General features: G+C 46.3%; 1 protein-coding gene across 2 annotated transcripts in view; it reads left to right on the forward strand.

Moving 5' to 3' along the window:
- Nucleotides 1-5,316: 5,316 nt before the first annotated feature.
- Nucleotides 5,317-21,179, forward strand: part of gfra4b (GDNF family receptor alpha 4b) — a 34,178-nt gene continuing 18,315 nt past the window's right edge. Inside the window, exon 1 of one of the 2 annotated variants that reach the window (XM_035535195.1) lies at nt 5,317-5,792. In XM_035535195.1, coding sequence (XP_035391088.1) covers nt 5,750-5,792 — 43 coding nt within the window. In that variant the 5' untranslated portion in view covers nt 5,317-5,749. Of the gene's footprint in view, nt 5,793-10,732; nt 10,807-21,179 lie in introns of those variants that run through there. The other variant, XM_035535196.1, reaches the window with a different exon arrangement.

Here is a 21,179-nt window from a genome sequence, read left to right on the forward strand (position 1 = left end):
TAATGTTTGGATTGTGCCACTCACAAAGCACTTTCTATCGCTGTCTTGTGGCTTTGTACCCTGAGCTGTCCTGACCAGCAGCCCCCTTTGACCTTTGACATTACAAGCTGCTCTCCCTTAATTTGGGTAATTGTGACTCCCGCTCTCCTAAAGCACACACACACACACACACACACACACACACACACACACACACTCAGCTCCCTCCATCCCACACACTTTGACACAGCTGTGAACCCAATTCTGGGTCAAGTCAGTTCTGTGAAGTCAGATGTTTGCTGACTCACTTCCATGAGGTCTTCTACGGATGCAGTACAAATGCACTGCTATACCAAATAGTAAATGCGACAGTGATTTTACAGCATGGATGATGGGATCTGGTATGGTCAAAGGTCATGACCCTGTGTGCTGCACGCAGTGCTTCAACCCACCGCATACATAACAGCCTTTAAACCTTGGCGGCGCTGTTGATTCAGGTGCCATCTGATTATTTTTGGCCACCATAGCGACGGGTGATAGATGCTTGAGACGACCTTCTCACCCCATAAGCAGACGTCGAGGGCCCCATCCGAAAACAGCGGGAGCGATCGCTTTGCGAGTTCACCAGAAGACAGCAGCCAGAGATGCTGACGTGCTGCTGGCCCGGTGCTGCCCGCCTAGCAGTTATTCTCTCATTACAGCGGTGATAATGGATGAAATCTGAAGTACCATCTGAAGAGAGTGAGAAGCTTTAGAGGTGCTCAGAAGCAACAGACACGGCATCGGGAAGGGAGATGTGCCATTATGTCTTACGTCTACACTTCAGACCAGATGGGGAGGGACGTGGCGAAGGGGAGAAGGGGAGAAGGGGAGAAGGGACTGCACGGCATGTGCGTTTTACCTCGGTTCCCCTGTGTAGGTGTGCGGAAAGGTTTGTAGTGCGTTTACCTGTGGATTTGAAATTTGAACGCGCGTGTATGCATGCGGGCGCATGTGTGAAGTGCACATTTGTGTTTGCACGCATTTGTGTGTGTGTGTGTGTGTGTGTGTCTTTGTAGAGGTGTTTATAGATGCCTGAATGTGTGTAGACTGTATTTACGTGCAGACGGATCCCAACCACTGTAACCTACCCTAAGACAACCAGCCGGACGCTATGTCTGTGAGTGTGAATACAGACAGGGAAACCCAGCAAGGAGTCTCCTGGAAGTAGATGCTTGATACCCTCTCCTGGAGCCCAGCTAAGATGCATTAAACTCCCACATTAGAGAATCATCTCATGACCTTCTTGCCTAAATGGAGCGATGAGGGAAACAACGGCCCTTTATTTTCCCTTCCAGGTTCATTTGCCACTTGCTTTGCAGGAAAAACATGAAATTCATTTTCACCATGTGGTGTGATTGGCAGATAATTTTTGGGGGAAATAAATGTTTATGTAAGTGAGGCCAGCCATCTGCAGAGTGATTTCTGATTGTTTTCTTTCTCATACAGTCAGCAGCTCAATCGCAGAAGGCGTCGATTATGTGCAAAGGGATAATCTGCACACCGTGTGTAAGTGATGCCTTTTCATGACATCATCACCATGGGACACCCCGTGAAATGGTCCAACCACGTGGGATATTATGAGGTGTTGCCGAACGTGCCTGTCCGCACGTTTGTCTGCATCTCGAAAGTATCGCTTACAAGTCGGCTTTGATGTAATTATGTTTTCCCTCTAGACTTGGCAGGGCATATCACTGCAGTGTTTATATATCTAGCGCTCCACCAATTCCACCCTGCGACCAGTTTCCCAGAGGCTCTGTAGTGTTGAGATCATCTCAATTGGTAGAGAGAGACCATTCGTAGCCATGCCGATTCTACCATCTCACTAAAATCTTTGCGCTTTATGGCTTTTGGGAAACAGCCTTTTGTCCAGTTAGATGTATTGAGCTATATTTAGATGAACTTTCTAATACAAAGGTTAAAGATGAGGGGAAAGATGGCATTTCAAAAATGACTGCGTTAGTTTTGGCTTTTTCAAGCTGTCCCTTGCAGTTATTAATTATATATTACACGCAGAACAGCTACATGGCCTCTGGGTGGGCCGAGCTCCGGCACCAGGACGCCCGTTGGTTCATCTGGCCTTTGTCGAGCCTGTAGTGGAGGTGACATAGGGCATGGTAGGTCAGAGCTGACAGGGGGAGACACCAGCAGCATGGCAACGTGCACCGGTCCTCCGCAGCCACGTTCTTCTGTGGATAAAAGCCCCATGTGGCCACGTTCCCCTACAGATAAAACCAGGCGCCTGCAAGCCGCACGCCGAGGTCGCTGCTTCCTTGCGGCGTTTACAAATTCAAATATATATTACTAAAATGGGCTGGGGCGAACGATCCTGAAGGTGATTTTTAATAATTCATAGCATGCGCTCGGAGCTCACTTAGTTGGATGTCACTGAAGCATGCCGCCCAGCTAGTAAGGTGCGCATGTGTTTGCACGGCAGTGTGGGTTTCCTGTGACTGGATGAGGTCTTTCCAAGAGCAGATGCGGACATGGTATGGCACGACTGTGAGAGTTTCCTTCGTCTAAAAGTGATCGTAACGTGCTGGAGCTTTGGGTAACCTATAAGATCCTTGATGTGTATATACACAGTTGCATTTTATTTCATTATGTTTGCTGTAAAAAAACCAAAAAACCCAAAAAACCATGTGTGGAGCAGGCCTTCAGGAGGTGACTGTGGAGTGATGAGGTGTTTTGGAACTCCAGGCTGGGGAAGAACCGTGAGAACTTGGGCTGCAGCCGTAGGCAGGGTTGTGGACAGCTTCTGCTTTGCATCAGCAGCTCCTCCATCCCCCACCCCTCACCCCTCATCCCCAAGCTCCCTGCCTGCACCGGAGAGCCAGAGGAGAGGTGCAGATGAGGAGGAAATGGAGGGGTGTGTTGCAGAGATCAGAAGTGAGACTTGGGAATACTCGTGTCACGGTCTCTCCCCTTCAATTATCTCACTTATTGACTCATTTTCCAAGTAGACAAGAGTACCCGTGTTACATCCCCGTGGCAAAGAAAGAAGTACAAAAATAAAGTCACATCCTATTGCCAGCTGTAGTGTTGAGCTGTGAAATAGCATGTTATTACCTGACCAGTCTTCAAAACTCTAAAATTATAAAATTCTCTCCCACTCTTCTTGCAGTACTCTCAATCCAGGAGTCCAGCAGCACTTATGGCCGTGAGGTATCACTCGCCTCCCCTATGGCCTGGTGGAGAATGGCGTAGTCCAGATGGCTCTTCCATTTTCAAGTAATTGCTGGTATTTCACCTGCCCTCTTACGTCCTGATGTTGCACTCATAGCAACACCCCCACACCACCACCACCACCACCACCTTTCATGTTTCACGCCAGTCAGAGATCCCATCTCTTAAGACCCATCCAATTTCCTAGATCTCTCGTACTCCATTGTCCTCTCTCACCCAGCAAGCCCAGAGCTAACATCCACACGCCAGTTCGGATACAAAGCGGCGAACGCTCTGCGGAGTGGCCCCTCGCTCTCGTCCGGATCTGACCTCGCAGGACGGGCAGCTGGGCAGCAGTGAATCTGGGCGAGCACTCAATCCACCCCATGATCAGCTAATGACCGAGAGCTTGTTCAGTCACTCCTCCAAGCCAACGCTGTTGTGCCATGGCCATGATTAGATGACTGAGATTTTCTAATAGTCTGTGTTTTTATTTTCCAGTGGGCTTGCCTTAAGTTTTGCATTTTAATTAATTTGAGTTGATGAGTTTAGAAGATGCATTTAATATATACATTTTATGAATGCATATTTAAACCACAAACACTGCTAAGCAACCAGTTAAATAATGGAAAGTCTCGCCTACTCAGTGCGCTTTGAAGTCCGCTGTGAAAACCAGGGTGGAATTCAGGCAGTGGAATAGCTGTCAGTAAGGGGCTGTGAGTGTTGGTCAACGCCGCGTTTGCTACAGGATGGGCCAGGAAGGAATGAGTGCAGAGAACCCTGTTTCCAGGGCTTTCTGCTGTGTGTGTTTGACAAATACCAAGGGCTGGTTGCTGGACACATAAATGGGGTGCAGGCACACCAGAGTTTCACACACTCCTCGTCTCTTATATTATCCAGGGTTACGGTAATTATGAGCATAACGGCAGATCTCACTCCGTCAGCCAGTGCCGTGACCGTTATGACCACAAATGGCCCTGGAGGCGAGTGCAGCCTGACAGCAACTATCTTCTGCCCACTTTGGCGTCAAGGTCTTGCACACACTCAGCAGAGAGCACCGGGCAGACATCTGGCTGGCTTTTAAGACACATCACGGGGTGTGGGGGGTTCTCGGGCGCAGACGTGGAACAGCACCACTGAGACATAGGCCAGGCACACTGCTGCATTCCTGGAAAGGAAAAACCCCATGTTTCAAGTTGGCATCAGTGACAGAAAGGTTATTTGTAGCTGCCATCAACAATGGCAGGTCTATGTTGCCTTTAAAACTCCAGCTTCTGAGATCTAAAAACACATCACTGGTGTTTCTGGCTTTCAAAGTGCATTAGACTTGTTTGTACTTTGACTTGTTAAATCTCTGTCCTGGTTGTGCTCATTGCTGTACAAACATAGACAGGGATACTAAGATTAGCTACATAAGACAAAATCTCCATGCAACAGAACACACAGACATTCCCACGTGACATCCATTTCTAGCTGGAAACTACATCTTGTTCCAGTTATTTAGATTTTATTCAAGTTTAGCCCCAGAATGACTTTTAGTTCTGTATTAATCGTTTACTTCATACCACTGGTTACCGCATTGGAACGCTCGCGCACACTAAGTCCTTTCGGGACCATTAACCATGGCTTGCTTTTCCTTACTAACATGTGAACGTGAGAAAGTTATCTGTAGCAACCCAATTCCCCATGATCTCGCGTAATAATAATAATGATTAAAAAAAGCAATGTCACTCGGTATTAATGCAAATCACACAGCCCGAGGCTAGTCTGAACCAACCCACTTCACCAGGTGTCAATTCCGATCCAGGGAATCTCATTAAACGTCTTTCAGCGTTGGTCGCGCACGCTGCTGGTGCCTCTTTTAGCGCCCTTTCACGAGGATTAGGCTATAATTTAAAGACGGTTTCGGTCTATAAAGATGCATTGAGCTGCAAAGGTACTCCACACGCCTACCACGCCATGCCTCCTTGTAAGACTTGGGGAGAAATAAGGGCGCCAAGTATGTGGACGACAAAATGATTCATCCGAAACCACGCTCAGTTTGCACACCCCTAGCCCGCAGTTCGCGCGAGCGCTTTTACTCGACGCCCCTCCACCTGACCCGCTCGCTCGCGCGTCCGCTCGCGCGTCCGCTCGCGCGGTCTCCCTCTCGCCAGAGCTCACGCGCATTCACGCTCTCCGAGCTCCGCGTCTCCAACAGTTGCTTCCTCCGCGGAGTTTGAAGGGACCTGTGATATGATCGCTAGTATGTTCCAGGACGCGGAGAAATATTAGAGTAAGCTTACTGGACTCTGCTTCCCCTAACCGAGGACAAATTTCACTAAAACCTTGATTCTAAATACAGCGGTACAGGTCATAATTTAGTGTTTATTTTTGTAGGGTATTGGCGAACGTCGACCTATATTAAAGCGTTTGGAATTTTGCGCGTTTCCAACTCGTTTTGCGTCACATTTTGATATGTGCTCCGCACGGACGAGGGACTCGTACTTCACACGGTAACGTCAGATATACGAACAAAGCGACTGTGCGATATTTGGAATTAGATCTCTTCAGAAATCTTAAAGAAATGGACCTGATTAGCATCTACTTCGTTCATCTATTGTTTTCAGGTATGTGACTCCCTTGCTCATTAAGTAGGCTGTGACTTACCGTGCCCACTGGAACACTGGCAATAATGAAGTTAGCTCCTGCAGGACTTGTACAGACTGGTACGGACGTATGTTACGTATGTTTAGTCGATATCAAATACAGGTTAAATCTACATGTGAGAAACTCACACTTTTTGAAACCGGATTTTAATTATTTATGAAAATGTGTCAGTAACGAGAGTGCGGTGACATACCAACGTCAGTTTACCTGTCCTAAAATATTGTTAGTAAAGACGTCCCGCTAAGTTGATTGCGAGGATACGGCTGTCCTTTTGTAGGGATGTTGCGTGAAGACAAGTTTGAATACGATGTAATTTGATTTCGCAACGTTAAAGAGTTTTTAGGTGTTAATTGTTTTTATCGAAAGCAATTTTTCGTTTGTTTAGGAGTGTACTGAAACATAAACAGAATATGAAATGCCACGCAGCCCGCCAGGATTAGGGTATAGATTCTCAGGCATGCAGCATGTCGCACTTTTCGATTTTCAGTGGGTCAGTGTAATACGAGCCCGCTGAACGCGTAGCTCCACACGGACCGGAGGGATATCTCAGCACTCAGACTGACCTGAAGTGAATGAGTATGCTGTGTGAGCTGATTACAGATTTCATTTGATAAATGTTTCTGTTGGAATTGGTATTTTAATGAGACTTTTAGACAACATGCAACATGTGTATCTCTCTCTCTCTCTCTCTCTCTCTCTCTCTCTCTCTCTCTCTCTGTGTGTGTGTATGAGAAAGTTGAAAATTAAAAATGTTCTAATAATAAATAAACAAATAATAAATAAATAAGGAATGATTGACATCCAGAAAACCATTAAAATGATGGATTGGAAATGATTAAGAAACCATGGTGTGAGTTTCCATCCTAACCTGTTTCATTAGGGGTATAAATATTACAAGACACACATGCACAGTTTTGCTCATGTAAAAGTCAAAGCATATTTGACGTAGATGTTGTAAAAATTGAATCAAATTGAAATCCAAGTGTAACTATGACCGAAGACTGACACTGCAGCGCTCTCAGTAGAACTGGAAGGTACGACCGTGCAGCATTTTCTTCTACAGAGAAGGGCTTATCTGACAAGTAGCTTCACACAGTTTGTGTTCTCCTTGGTCACACCCCTGTGCTTGTTTATTCAGTGTTAGATCGAACCTGTGGAGCATTGCAATGGAGAAAGCCCAGATGATTCTGGCACAAAGAGAATGAATAAACTACGGTTACAGCAAAAATCACAAGGATTTGGACCATTGGAACAGTTGGAACAACCTGGCCGGGAATAAGTCATGAGAACACTCGTTTCCTGGTTACACACAGAGTAAGGTGTCGAGGTAGCCAAAGAACAACCTGAAGCATCACACCTCATTTTAGAGTCACAGTCTCAGAATAAACCTTAACACGTCTGCCCCATAGCACTAGGCTTGTTGGAAGGTGTACAGGAAGAAACTCATTAGACCCAAGATCCAGCTGTGTTTGTTACGGCCTTGTACAGTGTACATATGGAATTAGTAAAATTATTCTTGTAACGGTGCTGTATGAAGTAATAAAACCGGATTGTCAATAATTTTGAAGCAAGGTAATGTATCTTAGCAATGAATTATTTGTTTTCTGCAATATCCATTTTCTTCGTTTTCATAAAATGTGGTAAATAATTCAGAACCCGAATGTATATGTACTGTGTAAATTGGTTCTTATAATATTCTTGGCTTTCCGCTACATCCTGTAATTGTATCCCTGAGCAAGGCAGGTCCGTCAGTTGAGATGAAAAGATTATTTTGAGAACTTTTTGGTGCTTTTTTCCATGAGTGATCCTTACTGAAACTCTAGGAAAGAACGGCAGATTTATTTAGCCTTACGGGGACAGGCTCACCATCGGATACGAGTCTGCTGAGAGCTTTGTCCTTTAAACATGCGGTCATGATATGGCTGTTGTTTGACTTTCAGCTGAAAATCCATCATCTGCCCTGTTTTTGTGTCTGTGGTACAGAGTTGGAGTGCTGCATTAGCGTGCCACTTATTTCCTTCAAAAAGACTTGGCGAAGACTTGCGTTTGATACCCCGTAATACTTTGTAGGGCTACTGGAGTTGGATAGTGCCTCACAACAGTCCTGAAGTCACCACTAAATGTGCTGAACTTAAAAAACAAATCAAAAGAGAGTCAGGAGCCTTGCAGACTTTGGTGGATCAGCCCCACGTAAGGAGTTGGAGGGAAGTTAATGCTTACCTAATGTAATATTTAATACACTTAGTCCGGAGTTAATTCCTTTTACCAGAGCAGACAGAAAAGCAACCACTTCCCTTGTGATTAGCTGAGCCAGGAGTCGATTTGAACTCAAAGAACCTGTGAAGCAGAAAGTCTATCAGTGTCCATTAGCCAATTGAATGACTGACATATGTTAATTCTGACCTTGTTATGTCATTAATTTTATTGACATGGCAACTAGTAGTATTGACAGCTTCCTTTCAGGTGGCTATAGCAGTCTAGCCTGTCTCACTGCTGTGTGGTCTACAGTCAGTCTAGCCTGTCTCACTGCTGTGTGGTCTACAGTCAGTCTAGCCTGTCTCACTTCTCTGCAGTCTGCAGTCAGTCTGGCCTGTCTCACTTCTCTGTGGTCTACAGTCAGTCTAGTCTGTCTTACATGTGAGGTCTACAGTCTTTTAAGAATAGGAATATAAGATGTTACCTCAGAGTAAATGCATTCATTGAAATTTGAAAGAAAAAGTAGTTGCCAATATTTAAGTACAAATTTTGAGTTGTTACTGAATTTACATGCACAGCAACTACTGATGCAATGGAAACTGTGAGGAAATACAAGATACAGGATAACACTCTATGTCCAAGATCTGAACTCAACCTGCAACTGTGTCCTCTGCTTGAGTTGATGTCTGAACATCACTGTCACTTAAAATGCAAGGATATTTTTTGCACATAAAAACACAGCTGGTTGCTGTGGTCAGTCTGAACACAAGACAGCTTCCTGGAAACCAGACCTAGCCAATACTCAACATGTCCGGATGACACCAAGGTCAAGATCGAAGTCCAGGAGGTGCAAACCTTCACTAATCACATCAACTCAGCGGACAGCTACATCGAGTTGATATTGATAGATGTGCAAATCAACCACCTGGCCTTTTCAGACCGTGCAGCACACTTAAAAGAGGGTAGTAACTCGATACTGAAGTCTGCAGGAAGTTCACTCATACCAACCACAGTTTGCTGTTTGATTCCAAACACCTGCTGGCACACAAGCACACAAGATATTAGAACTCTACACTTGAACTTGTCTGCGAATATGTCGTCGAGGACCAAGTCCAAACACATGCAAGGCAAAGCTCTCAGAGAAGCAACGGAAGCTTGTGATTACCCTGACTGGCCTTTTTGGCAAAACAGAAAAGTCATGCATGTTGATCAGCGTGACAAGCCAAGAGGGAGGCAGGGCAGAGGCAACAACAGAGCGAGAGCAGATAAGAGGGAGGCAGAGCAGAGGCAACAACAGAGCGAGAGCAGACAAGAGGGAGGCAGGGCAGAGGAAACAACAGAGCGAGAGCAGACAAGAGGGAGGCAGGGCAGAGGAAACAACAGAGCGAGAGCAGACAAGAGGGAGCCAGGGCAGAGGCAACAACAGAGCGAGAGCAGACAAGAGGGAGGCAGGGCAGAGGCAACAACAGAGCGAGAGCAGACAAGAGGGGGGCAGGGCAGAGGCAGCAACAGAGCGAGAGCAGACAAGAGGGAGGCAGGGCAGAGGCAGCAACAGAGCGAGAGCAGACAAGAGGGAGGCAGGGCAGAGGCAGCAACAGAGTGAGAACAGCCTGGTCAAGTCCATGCATGCGATCTTCAACAAATATCACCTTCTAGCATGTTTAAAACGCAGCAAGACAAAATGACAGAAACCTGTACAATCGGAAGGCCGTGCAGCCAACAGCATGGCGCATTCCAGTGTGGTGAGGAATGCTCAGACGTGTCTATCGGTGAGATGAAACAGCATCAGAGAGCTCTCCCCTCAGGTCAGGGTTCAGAACTCTACATACAGCTGAAGAACCAAGGACACGTCTTTAATGACAAGAATACAAACATTTTGGATCAAGAAGAGAGCTAGTTCAGAAGAGTCATGAAGGAGGTTCTCCTTGTTGAGCTGAGACACCCAAACTCTGTCCATTACATACAGCGTCAGTTTAACGTGTTTACCTCAGCAGCTTCAGACCAGTTCAGGACTGTCATATGATCTTAACATGCTACTTGACATTGTGGATGTGAATCACGTTTGCTCCACTCGTGCTCCATCCGTGCGCCACCATGTAGGTGAACTGATTAAGCCCTCTAGTTCAGTGGCAGAGGAGCTCATATATTAGACCAGGCACCTGGACTTACCATTGCTGAACAATTTACAAGACCTTGATAACCAAAAGCCTCCATAAACACTGAGAGACCACCGAGAGAAAAATGCCAAGATTTCACTATTCGCATAAAATTAAAAAAAAAGATCAAATATGGGGTTTCAGCTAATCAGTACGTATGACATATTATTAGATGTTATTATGTTATTATAACATATTATAATGTATTATAACGTATTGCATGTTATGACATATATATATATATATATATATATATATATATATATATATATAAAATTATTATTATTATTATTACTTGTTAATAAGATTTTGGAAACCCATGGTTTTCCAAGGTTTTGCACATCCAGTCACACTTTTTCTTAATGAACATGGCTTTGAAAAATCTTGGGTTTAATGCTTTATTTCTCTGTCCTATCCCACGAGGAAGGTGTGCGTGGAGATGTCATTATCGCTGGGGCCCCTGTTACCCTGCCTGACCTTTATTCTGCAGTATGCTCTGTGCTTTGGTAGAGTGGGCCTTGGCCACACTGGTTTCCAACACCAGCCCAGAGTTAAAGACTTACCATCCAGAAAATACGCGGGATGCACTCTCATCTGCATGACAGACGCGCAGACGAGCCCGGTGAGACTCGCCTCCTGCAGCATTACATGCTAATGAACCAAATGCCTGCACATACAGTGGGACCTTCGGGGACATTTGTTTAAATGATTTGGCAACCCGATGTAGTTAATCACAGTCAGACCATTGCCTTTTCATGTGAAGGACTTTAAGCTTAAGGTGAGCATGGTGAATATTAACACTCCACTTTACATGGATAAGACGTGATCCCTGGTGGCACCGGATCTGGAGACCTTTTCAATTTTAAACTTTAGCGATAACGATGCATTGCTAGGTGAGATATATGCAAGAAGAAGAAGAAGAAGAAGAAGAAGAAGAAGAAGAAAGAGTAAACCATAAAGGTGAAAATGAAGTGGCCACAAAGACATTTTCCTCGCATCGATAACACGGCAGACTCCGATCTCCGATAGCTCATAAAAAAATACGTAGCAGCTGCTTTCTGTGGTCTCTCTTATTAAACATCAGAGAAATCAGAGTAGCCTCCAGACTAAAGGCCGCGTTCCTCTACAGTTACACTCTGATGGCCTTCGAGTCCTCACCTTTGATACACAGTGAGTTGTGATCTGTGTTCGCTGTATTCGAGTGATAAACAGAGCGGGAGAAAGAGAACATTATCAGGAGGCGTATTTTGGCAACCCTGAAACGAACGTCTCACGGATCTCATCTGAAACTGACATCACTCATAATAAAGGGTTTATCAGAGACGACGCGGTCTTCAATTGGTGCAGCCATTAGAATCGCATTACTGTTGGGAGAATATATCACTTAGTCTTGATAGCAGGGATATATTCATATGGATCATAACCTGTGACCTCTAACTGTTAGGACCCATTATGCACAAAGTATCCTGTCATTCTGTTGTCATTTTGAGAAGTATAATTGAGAAGTTATCATTGTTCTTCTTTTTTTTTTTAATTCAAAATCCTTTTTTTTTCAAATTCTACCACACCAGCAGGCTCATTTAACTGTTATGATTCCTGATTGAAACTGTCGCCAGAATAGTTAGACCCCTTTCTTCTTTCATTGACTTTCTCAATCCACTTCTGATTTCGCACACAGTATCAAAGCGTCTGAACAGCAGGGCTACTTTTAGACTTAATGGACTTTGACCATATTCTAGGGCCTGACAGAGAGGGATATTAAAACCATGGGGACCCAAAGCCTCGTAATGTGTGTGCTACCTGGCTGTTTCTGCTGCCTCTTTGCTCCTGACATATTCAAGGCCTTTAAAATTGTCCTCATGTTTAATTATAGATGCCTTAAACCCAGCAGTTGAATAGGCTCTTTGCCATTCATCTAATGTCAGTCAGTTTGATGGTTTTGACCTTTCATCCTGACATTATTCAATATCGCACATAGTCATCTGCCTACAATATTAAACCATAATAGCTCCAAACAGTACATAATGTAAGGAGGTAGATGGAGTCACAGTTGGGCGAAGTGTAAGGTTCCTGGGTCTGGATTAATCTCGGTGACAGGTCATTTTAAAATGGTCACTGAGCAGTGAGCTGGAAATTACCCCCACAGACTGAAACGGTGCTCGAGAACGCGGAGGCATTTGCTCAGGATGAAAGCCGGGCCCCTTTCCCACCAGTCCTGTTAAGAAATGCAGGGGATGGCTTCAGGGTTTGAAGACTACGGTGTCCTCTAAGGGCCAAACAGAGGCTCATTAGCTGAGCGACTGTTGACAGTTACCCAAGAAAAAAAAATGTGTGTGTGTGTATGTGCGTGGGAAAGAGAAATAGGAAACAGAGCTGGTTTCTTCTGCTAGATAGGTGTAGTGCCTCTGTGACCCAACTTCAAATAGAGGGCTTTGGCTGTTCCACAGAGCAAGTGGCCGTTTAGCACGAACAAACAGCCGTGTGTGGCAGCAGTGAGCTGTGGTCTTCGTCTGCGTTGTGCAGACAGGGAGGATTATTGATTTCAACAAGTTCCTTCATGGGATGTTTGGGTTTATGCAGTATGCCAAGCGTCAGTCCGATCAGCTGCTGTCTTCTCGTGTGTGGGGCTTTTACGCTGAAGCTCAGTACAGGTGAACGTTGTTTACATAATTGAGCCCCCGACTACAGGCTCTGTTGTACAGACATGCACAAGCACCTCACTGACCCTCATACCAGGAAGCAATCATGCCTTAAATTAGGCCTCAGAGCTTTTTCTCAACAAATGCAGGTTTTCCTTTAGAAGAGTTTGGGCGTCGGACTTCACCACGATCGTCCTCCACCACGATCGTCCTCCACCACGATCGTCCTCCACCACGCCCGTCCTCCACTACATCTGTCCTCCACAATGCCCATACTTCATCACACCCTCCTCCACCACGTCCATCCTCCATTCTGCCTGTCCTCCGCCCTGCCCGTCCTCCACCATGGCTGTCCTCCGCCCCGCCTGTCCTCCACCATGGCTGTCCTCCGCCCCGCCCGTCCTCCACCATGGCTGTCCTCCGCCCCGCCCATCCTCCGCCACATCCATCCTTCTTCTGCGTCTCTCGGTTGAGAGGCAATGGCTGCCTCATGACTTTTTAGCTCCTCCTATCACGAGGCGTCGTGTCTCTGGACTCTCCCGTGACAGTCTTTCACTCGCATGCCACATGTTGCATTCCTTCCCCCTGGTGCACAACCACGCCAAAGCCATTGGATGCATTTTTCAGGTGATCGCTACTGCACCAGACATCCATGTCTAATGGGAGACACTTTTATCCCTCTCTCTTTATTCACAAGTGCAAAAGACATATGCCAAAGAAAAATGAGTATGGGGGCACAAGCAGCATAGAGAGAGAGAGAGAGAGAGAGAGAATTTTGTAAACAAATAGAAAATACTGAGTGGATGTCACTGGTAACACTGTGATGGATGCAGCTGTCTGGTTTCATCGTACCCGTGGCGTAACATTTTCTGACAGCCAGGATGAATGAGCTCCTCATATCAAGGGGGTATCATATCCTCAAACTATGCATGTATTATTTTCTTCATTCATTATTTCTTTATTATCAGTCACTTTCACAATCGTAAGTGTGGGCTGGGTATCTGTGGCATTTAATCACTGCAGGCTACTCAAATGTTTGCCCGTGTTTGCTGGGTGGCAAATTACCTGGCACTTCCGAGGCAGACTGCAGCTCTCTCTTATCGGCTGGCGCAGGGCTCCGGAGAGCAGAGGCAAACGTCTAGAGGTTCTGTGGTTTCTCCCGTTTTGTGGGTGGCCTTTTAATGAATTGGATCAATAAAGTCAATGCAGCCCCTGCGCTAAAGTGTGCGCGGAGTGCTTCAGTCCCAGGGATGCTAATCAGGAAGACGAGAATGCATGACTAGAGAAATCTGATAGCACTTGTCACAGATTCACAGAGTCGTGTAGCGAGGGGAGTGAAGGAAGGGCAGGACCAGAAGTTCCTTTTTAATCTCAACAATGATTTTAAATTTTTTTTTGGAAATGCACATCATGATGCAATTCGGGAAGGAGAAGAGACACTGGAGTCTGTTGACGTTCGGCCAGAATCCCACGCGGCACCGGAACGGTCTCGGCTGACCCCGGGCCAGCAGCCAGGAACAGACCCATTTTCCAGCGTCCCACGAAAGGGAAACAAGCCGTTACTAGGGCAGCAGAGAGGAGCGAGGCAGAGGGCACCTGTCTGGCTGAGGCCCCTGCGGATTTACGGCTCCCTCTGCTGGAGGGAGCCTTCCACCTTGCCTCCCTGCCCCGCCGTTAATATTAAAGGCAGTGGTAACATGAAGAGTGCGACCTGCTAATGTTCCGGGGAATATCTCCCCATTCCCACATATTTATTATGATGCCAAGTCAAACTTTTTTATTTTCCTATTCCTGAATATGTACAAAGGCAAGGAATGAAGCAGCAAAACTTAAAACATGAATGATGACCCACCACTAAGGAAGAGATTTGGCTTCGATAAATATCATTCTTGCGCCAGCCTTAGCAAAAGATACAGGAGTCCCCAGCAGGTGTTTGACTGGTTTGGAATTTCGCCGACTTAACACAAAGCCAAATCACGTTACATTAGAGATATATTAGGTTGCCTAGCTAGCAGATTAAGGGATCTGCATTTGTCCTAGGTCCTAGCCATGAACTCCCATGTCTCTCGGCTTGTTAGAGCCAGATGAAGTGGACGGAGGGAACGTCAGTAAGCGTTTGACGTCCCCCTGTGAAGAGCGCTGGAGAAGGTAGGGCACCGTGCCAAGGACCTGCCACAGGAGATTGATCAATCCATATTAGACCCGTTTACACTCTGCTTGGCCAGAGGTGCAGGGAATTAGCCTGGGCTATGAGCTGGGCAGCAGAGTGGCCCCGTACCTCACACTGGACACCCAGAAGCGCTGACCTTTTCACTAATGAACTTTCACACAACCGATGCCCAAATTAATGGAATTCACCACGGCAACACAGATGACAGCAGACTATAGACTTTAAGGATGAGCGTCCTGTGGACCGATTTTGAGTCGTTTCTTTTCTTAGGGGGGAAAAATGGGAGCAAAGGAGGTTGGAGGGAAGGAGAGAAAAGCAAAAGCATGTCAGTGTCCCATAAGCCCCCACCCCAAACACCACCTCCACCCCAACACCACCCCCACACCACTCCCTAACAGAGGAGCTGTATCAGCGCCGTATGCATTTCGAAACATGTCGTCAGGCTTTCCAGAAGCTGGACACATCCACCGGGGCGAGAGGAAGCGGCCCATACCGCAGCGTCTGGCCTGTGACACACAGCACTGGTGCCACCGCAGAAGGACCCGCTCGGGTGAAAAGGTCAGCGTAGGGAACGGCCTTGCTGGCGCGCAAGCTGACGACGTTTACGACAGGCATGTCTCCCATCTCCGCGCAGAGCTGTGCAGGCTGACGCGGCCATCTTTCTCTTAAAAAGTGACAAACTGTTTCTATTAGGGTCTGTCTTGGTGGGAGTCTCCGATTCTTAAATAAAGGCCAAAGCCTGGAGGGACACACGTGCTGTCAGGAAAGACAGTGGCCGTATTTTATACAGCTGCTGCCGGGTGCTGAGAGCATGGGCGGATGATAACGCCATTCCGGGCGCATTGCCTGCCTTTATCCTTCACATTCCAGCCATTTATCCAACAATGGATTTTACCATTAACTGAGAGATGAGGAACAAAAAATTCCCATTAACAATATAAGTCGATGGCAGCTCATTTAGCACTGGCATTTGAGCCAAGCTGTTATATAGACTGCTGGACATGTCTGAATTGAGGCTTTTTTTTGTTTGTTTTTTGTTTTTGTGGGTCCTTGCTATTCTCTGTTTTGAACCGGCTTCTCAGGTTGCAGTTTACCTGAGCATCTTCCCTGAGTGAAAAAAGAGACCAAAAAGGCCTGTCCCAGCCCATGAGCTAAGCTGTGTAGTGAGGCTGCTGCTATTGTGTGGTGGCCACATTAGCCAGTGTGTGCATGATTCACCACAGGGCAGGGTAGTGTTTTATCTGTGTTGGGTCGTGTATTGAAGCACTCCTATTTCGTGTTGAATGCAGTGGTAAAACACATCTACTTTATTACAGGAAGACATCAACAGAGACAGACACACATGAGGTATTGCACTTCTTCTAATGACCCACTTTGCTCTTTTTGTTCTCCCCATACAAGCTTTTTGTTCATAGCTACATTCTGTCATGTGGGGTTTGCCTAACGATACACCCGATGCACACCCGATATCATGATGTAAAGCAGATCTAAGATATAAAATGTGTGTGCAGTGCCTCTCTGTCTCACCACTCTCACACTACTCTCACACCACTCGCACACCACTCTCACACAGTTATCACTAATCTCACCACTCTCACTAATCTCACCGCTCTCACTATTCTCACTGTATCACTAATCTCACCATTATCACTAATCGCACCATTATCACTACTATTCTCACTGCTATCACTAATCTAACTGCTCTTACTGCTCTCACTATTCTCAACATTATCACTAATATCACTGCACTCACTAATTTCACCATTATCACTAATCTCCCTGCTCTCACTAATCTCAACATTCTCACTAATCTCACCACACTCACCATTCTCACTGTTCTCACTAATCTCGCCGTTATCTCTAATGTCACCATTCTTATTAATCTCACCGCATTCACTATTCTCACCATTCTCACTAATCTCACTGTTCTCACTAATCTCACCGCACTCACCATTCTTACCGTTCTCACTAATCTTGCCGTTATCTCTAATATTACCATTCTCACTAATCTCACTGTTCTCACTAATCTCACCGCACTCACCATTCTCACCGTTCTCACTAATCTCGCCATTATCTCTAATATTACCATTCTCACTAATCTCACTGTTCTCACTAATCTCACCACACTCACTATTCTCACCGCTCTCACTATTCTCACCGTTATCTCTAATATTACCATTCTCACTAATCTCACTGTTCTCACTAATCTCACCACACTCACTATTCTCACCGCTCTCACTATTCTCACTGTTCTCAACAGTCTCACCGCACTCACACATGCTCGGCTCTGGCCAGATTGACTCTGCTATAATCACAGCAAGGCTAGCCGCCACCCCACTATCCTCTCCATCATGTGAGAAACGACGCAGCCTTGACACCCTCCCTGAAGGGGAGGGGAACGGCAGTGCAAGAAACTAGTGTGAGATGAAGCGTCCTAGCAGACATACAACAAGCTCCTGATTATGATCTGTCCACGTCCAGAATAGAGTCGGCTTAAGTGCTATTACAAGACACTGACGTGATCTTTTTAGGCTAATACAGAGACCTTGAATGTCTCCAAATGCATTTTTAAGAAAAGTGAAGTGCAGGCCCTGGGTTTTCTTCTGAAACGCTGGAAGCTGGAACATGGAACTTCAGACATGGGTGGGGTGTGAAGCTGGCGCAAGCGCACGCATCAACACCTGCTCGTAAGGGTGAGCTGTGCGGTGAGTGTGTGCGGGTAGGGGCATGCTGACTCCATGCAGGGCGACACTGAGACCTTTCATGAGAGCTACACAACTAGCCAGAATCACTGTTCATATTTTAAAAACATGCAAGCTAACACACACACACATACACACGAACGAAGGTTTCATCAGTAAGTTCAGGGCAGCTCGTAGAAGGACAGGGAAGAAGTAGAAGCACTCCCAGCGCACGTCATTTATCTGTCCTTTTTTTTCAATGACAAACACTCCACACTTTTTTTTTGACACTACTGTGCAATTAGTCAAGCGTTTGTGTGAATGTTTTCAGATGTCTCTCCACAAGCTTCAAAAAACCACAGCCAAAGTGTTTTAATCCATTTCTCTCTCAATAAAACCTTCCCGTGCATGATTATAGCTTCAGTAATAATGTGAACTGGCGTTTTAAATATTGTGTCCTCAGACTGAGAGGAGGCCGTTGAGTACATATTCAAAGTTGGCACATATAGAACGCTGGCAGTCAAGGCTGCCTGGTTTTCCAAAATGAACAGTCTGCCCTGTGTATGTGGAATGAGCTGAAGTTGTAAGCATTGGCAATGTCCTCCTCGTCGAGTGCGTGTGTAAGGCAAGATTGATTATGTCAAAGTGCAGCCTCAGTCCAGCCTCAGTCCAGACATTTGGTCCATCTCCTTCCTTCACTTACACTGATGGAGAAAAAATCATATGTATGTTGTTCTAGGCAATGAAGCTTCATTACTGGCTGTATTTGTATTTGTACATAATGACAGTCTGGGAGAATAAATGATCCTTTAAATTCTTGTAATAAAGTTTTTTTCTCTGAATGGCTCATTAGACAGAATAATATGATCTCACCACCTGTGTCAAGGTTCATAGGTGGCTGCTGCCGCACTCCCCTGTACAGTGAGTGGGTGTACGACCTCTGACCTCTGACCTCAGGTAGCCATGCTGCGAGTCCTGTACGGAGACAAGCAGCAAAGAGCTTTCTTTCTGGTTTCCTTAGCACTAATGGCAACACGTGTGCAGGCAGGCAGGAAGACCTGGTCCCCCCTCTGGGAGCTGGACAGCTGGACGGGAGCCAGAAGGATGGTCTCAGTGTGCTGGAGGATTGGCCACATCTGCCCTGGGGTGACGCAGACCCCCGACTGAGTGCTCTCCTGCACTGTGATAGGGTGCAGCGGATACGGCCTTCCTGTCTAGTGAGAGCACGCATAACTCATGGCTAAGGCCAAGGCTAACACCCGAAACCCCCCACTCTTTCTCTTCTACTTGGCCTCTCTGCCTCTCGCCGAGCCCCTAGCTGTGTGTGTGTGTGTGTTCGTGTGTGTGTGTGTGTGTGTGCGTGTGTGTGTGTGTGTGTGTGTGTGTGTGCGTGTGTGCGTGCATCGAGCTTATACACATTCCTGATGTGTGGAAGATCATAATTCCTGATTTAATAACTAGATGGAAATCTTTTTTTTTTTATAACAACCGCCGCCTTCCGATGCTAATTCCTAAGGAAAAAGAAGTAACCAGAGTCAGATCATGTTGTTATTATTATTTTTTACATTTATATAGTGCCTTTCTCAGAATCAAGGGCGCTACATGTGTTTTTGTTACGGAAAACAGACCGTGATCCTCCCATGTAATTCATTTGCAATGTTTCAGACAGTTATAAAAAAACCCACCAAAGTTTGCCAGAGTCCCACATCCCAGAGCTGTCTTCACTTCTGTAAGTGCGTGACGGGACCCTCGTCTGGCAGAGTGAGAACACAGTGGTGCAGAATATCCTCGGCCCCAGCAAAGCCTCCACAGCACTTTTTTTTGCAGCCCAATCTGTGGCTGCGTCTCCAGTGCCTGACCATCCTCCGCTTGACCAACACGCAGAAGCGAGACACTTGGGGACACCACGCTGTCCCCGGGGACGGAAAGTGCTCTCTACAACATCCCTGCCCGTTGGCTTTTTTAGGAGTCTTAGTCATTTTCATTCTCTTCCGTTCCTCTGACTTAGCGGCGGGTTGAAGTGCCTGTAATTTGTTCCAATCTGCCCCCCCCCCCCCTCCCCACCAGCTGACGAATCCCTCAGTAGATCAGCAAGGGAGATGAAAGGGTTGAGGGGGGGGGGAATAAATGCAGTGGAGTATTTGCTACAAGGAGAACAACCTGGGATGGATTAGTCAGCATAGGCAAACGTGCACATGCCCTTCCAGCACACCGCTCCGACGAGATGGAGAACAGCTGCAGTGCTCTCTGGTCCAGGTGCGCAGTCACTCGCCTCCAGTTACCCAGCTGGTAGTGAACAGATTTTAAAAGCCTGCCATTTTGCAATGTGAGTATTTTAAGATATGGAGACGATGAACCATATGGAAGTGGTCGAAAGGGTTAATTTCATAAGATCAATGACTCCTTGAGGCTGAGCAGGGCAAAGAGAGAGGGAGGGTGAGAGAAAGTGTGTGTATGTGTGTGTGTGTGTGTGGGTGTGGGTGTGTGAGGGAGAAACAGACCGGGGTGTTTCTCTCTCATCAGAGAAAGTGTCTTCATTTTTTTTTGATAGAACACTTAGCATGGCAGGCCCCGCCCCCACAGCCAGCCGTTACCCATGGTGACAGACGACTTGCCGTGATGGCGGTGCCATCATGCTGTCATGCTCTTCTGGCCTCACACCAGCCGCAGCACGGTGAACTCAGGGCTGACAGTGCTCAAGGCTGAGTACACAGCCAACGCAACAAAACTTAGAGGCCTGCGAAAAGATGGAAATTGCAAAGTGCAGCTTGAACGGTGGAATGTCATGAATGACGCATGATAATTACAGGGGAGGTCCTGTCCAATCGGGATGGAAGTCTGGGACTAATTGACAGCCCCCTCGACATGTCCTACGTATGGTGTGACGCTTGTGACTGGGGCTCTGAGTAAGTGATGGTACCCAATTAGTTGACAGCTCACGCCATGTTCACACGGGCCCTAATGGCTTCTCGTGCTTTAAATGTTTGTGTTATGCTGCAAAGATCCTGACTGCCCAGTCCTCTCCAGTACTGCCAGTCCTCATTAAACACTGTCTGATGCTAATGATGTGTCCCTTTGTTTGGTACTGGCTGGAAAGAAATTTTTTTTTTGATGAGTCATGCTCTCCCTCCCCTCATGCACACACACTCACACACACACACACGCGCACACACACACACTGAAGGGCAATGTGATAAGTTAATTAATTACCACTATTATGAAGAAACAGACCATCTTGATGCTTTAGTGTCAATCACCGTATGTCTCAGATAACTCACTATTGTAAAGTGACATTGAGGGTGAGTGTGAGGGGCCATCAGGTTGAACATAGGATATGCTACCACCATTTTATCATACACTCTTCATAATTAAGGCCTGTTTTACAAATGATAGAGAAACTCAAATTAAAGCTCCTTTCTCCTTCAAAGTGGCTCTTTCTTTCAGATGTGGCAGGGCACAGTGTCCAAACTTTTCTTTTTATGGATGCTTTTGTCCATCTAAGGTA

Source organism: Electrophorus electricus, chromosome 2 (assembly GCF_013358815.1).
Source record: "Electrophorus electricus isolate fEleEle1 chromosome 2, fEleEle1.pri, whole genome shotgun sequence".
In the NCBI taxonomy this organism is placed as follows: Eukaryota; Metazoa; Chordata; class Actinopteri; order Gymnotiformes; family Gymnotidae; genus Electrophorus; species Electrophorus electricus.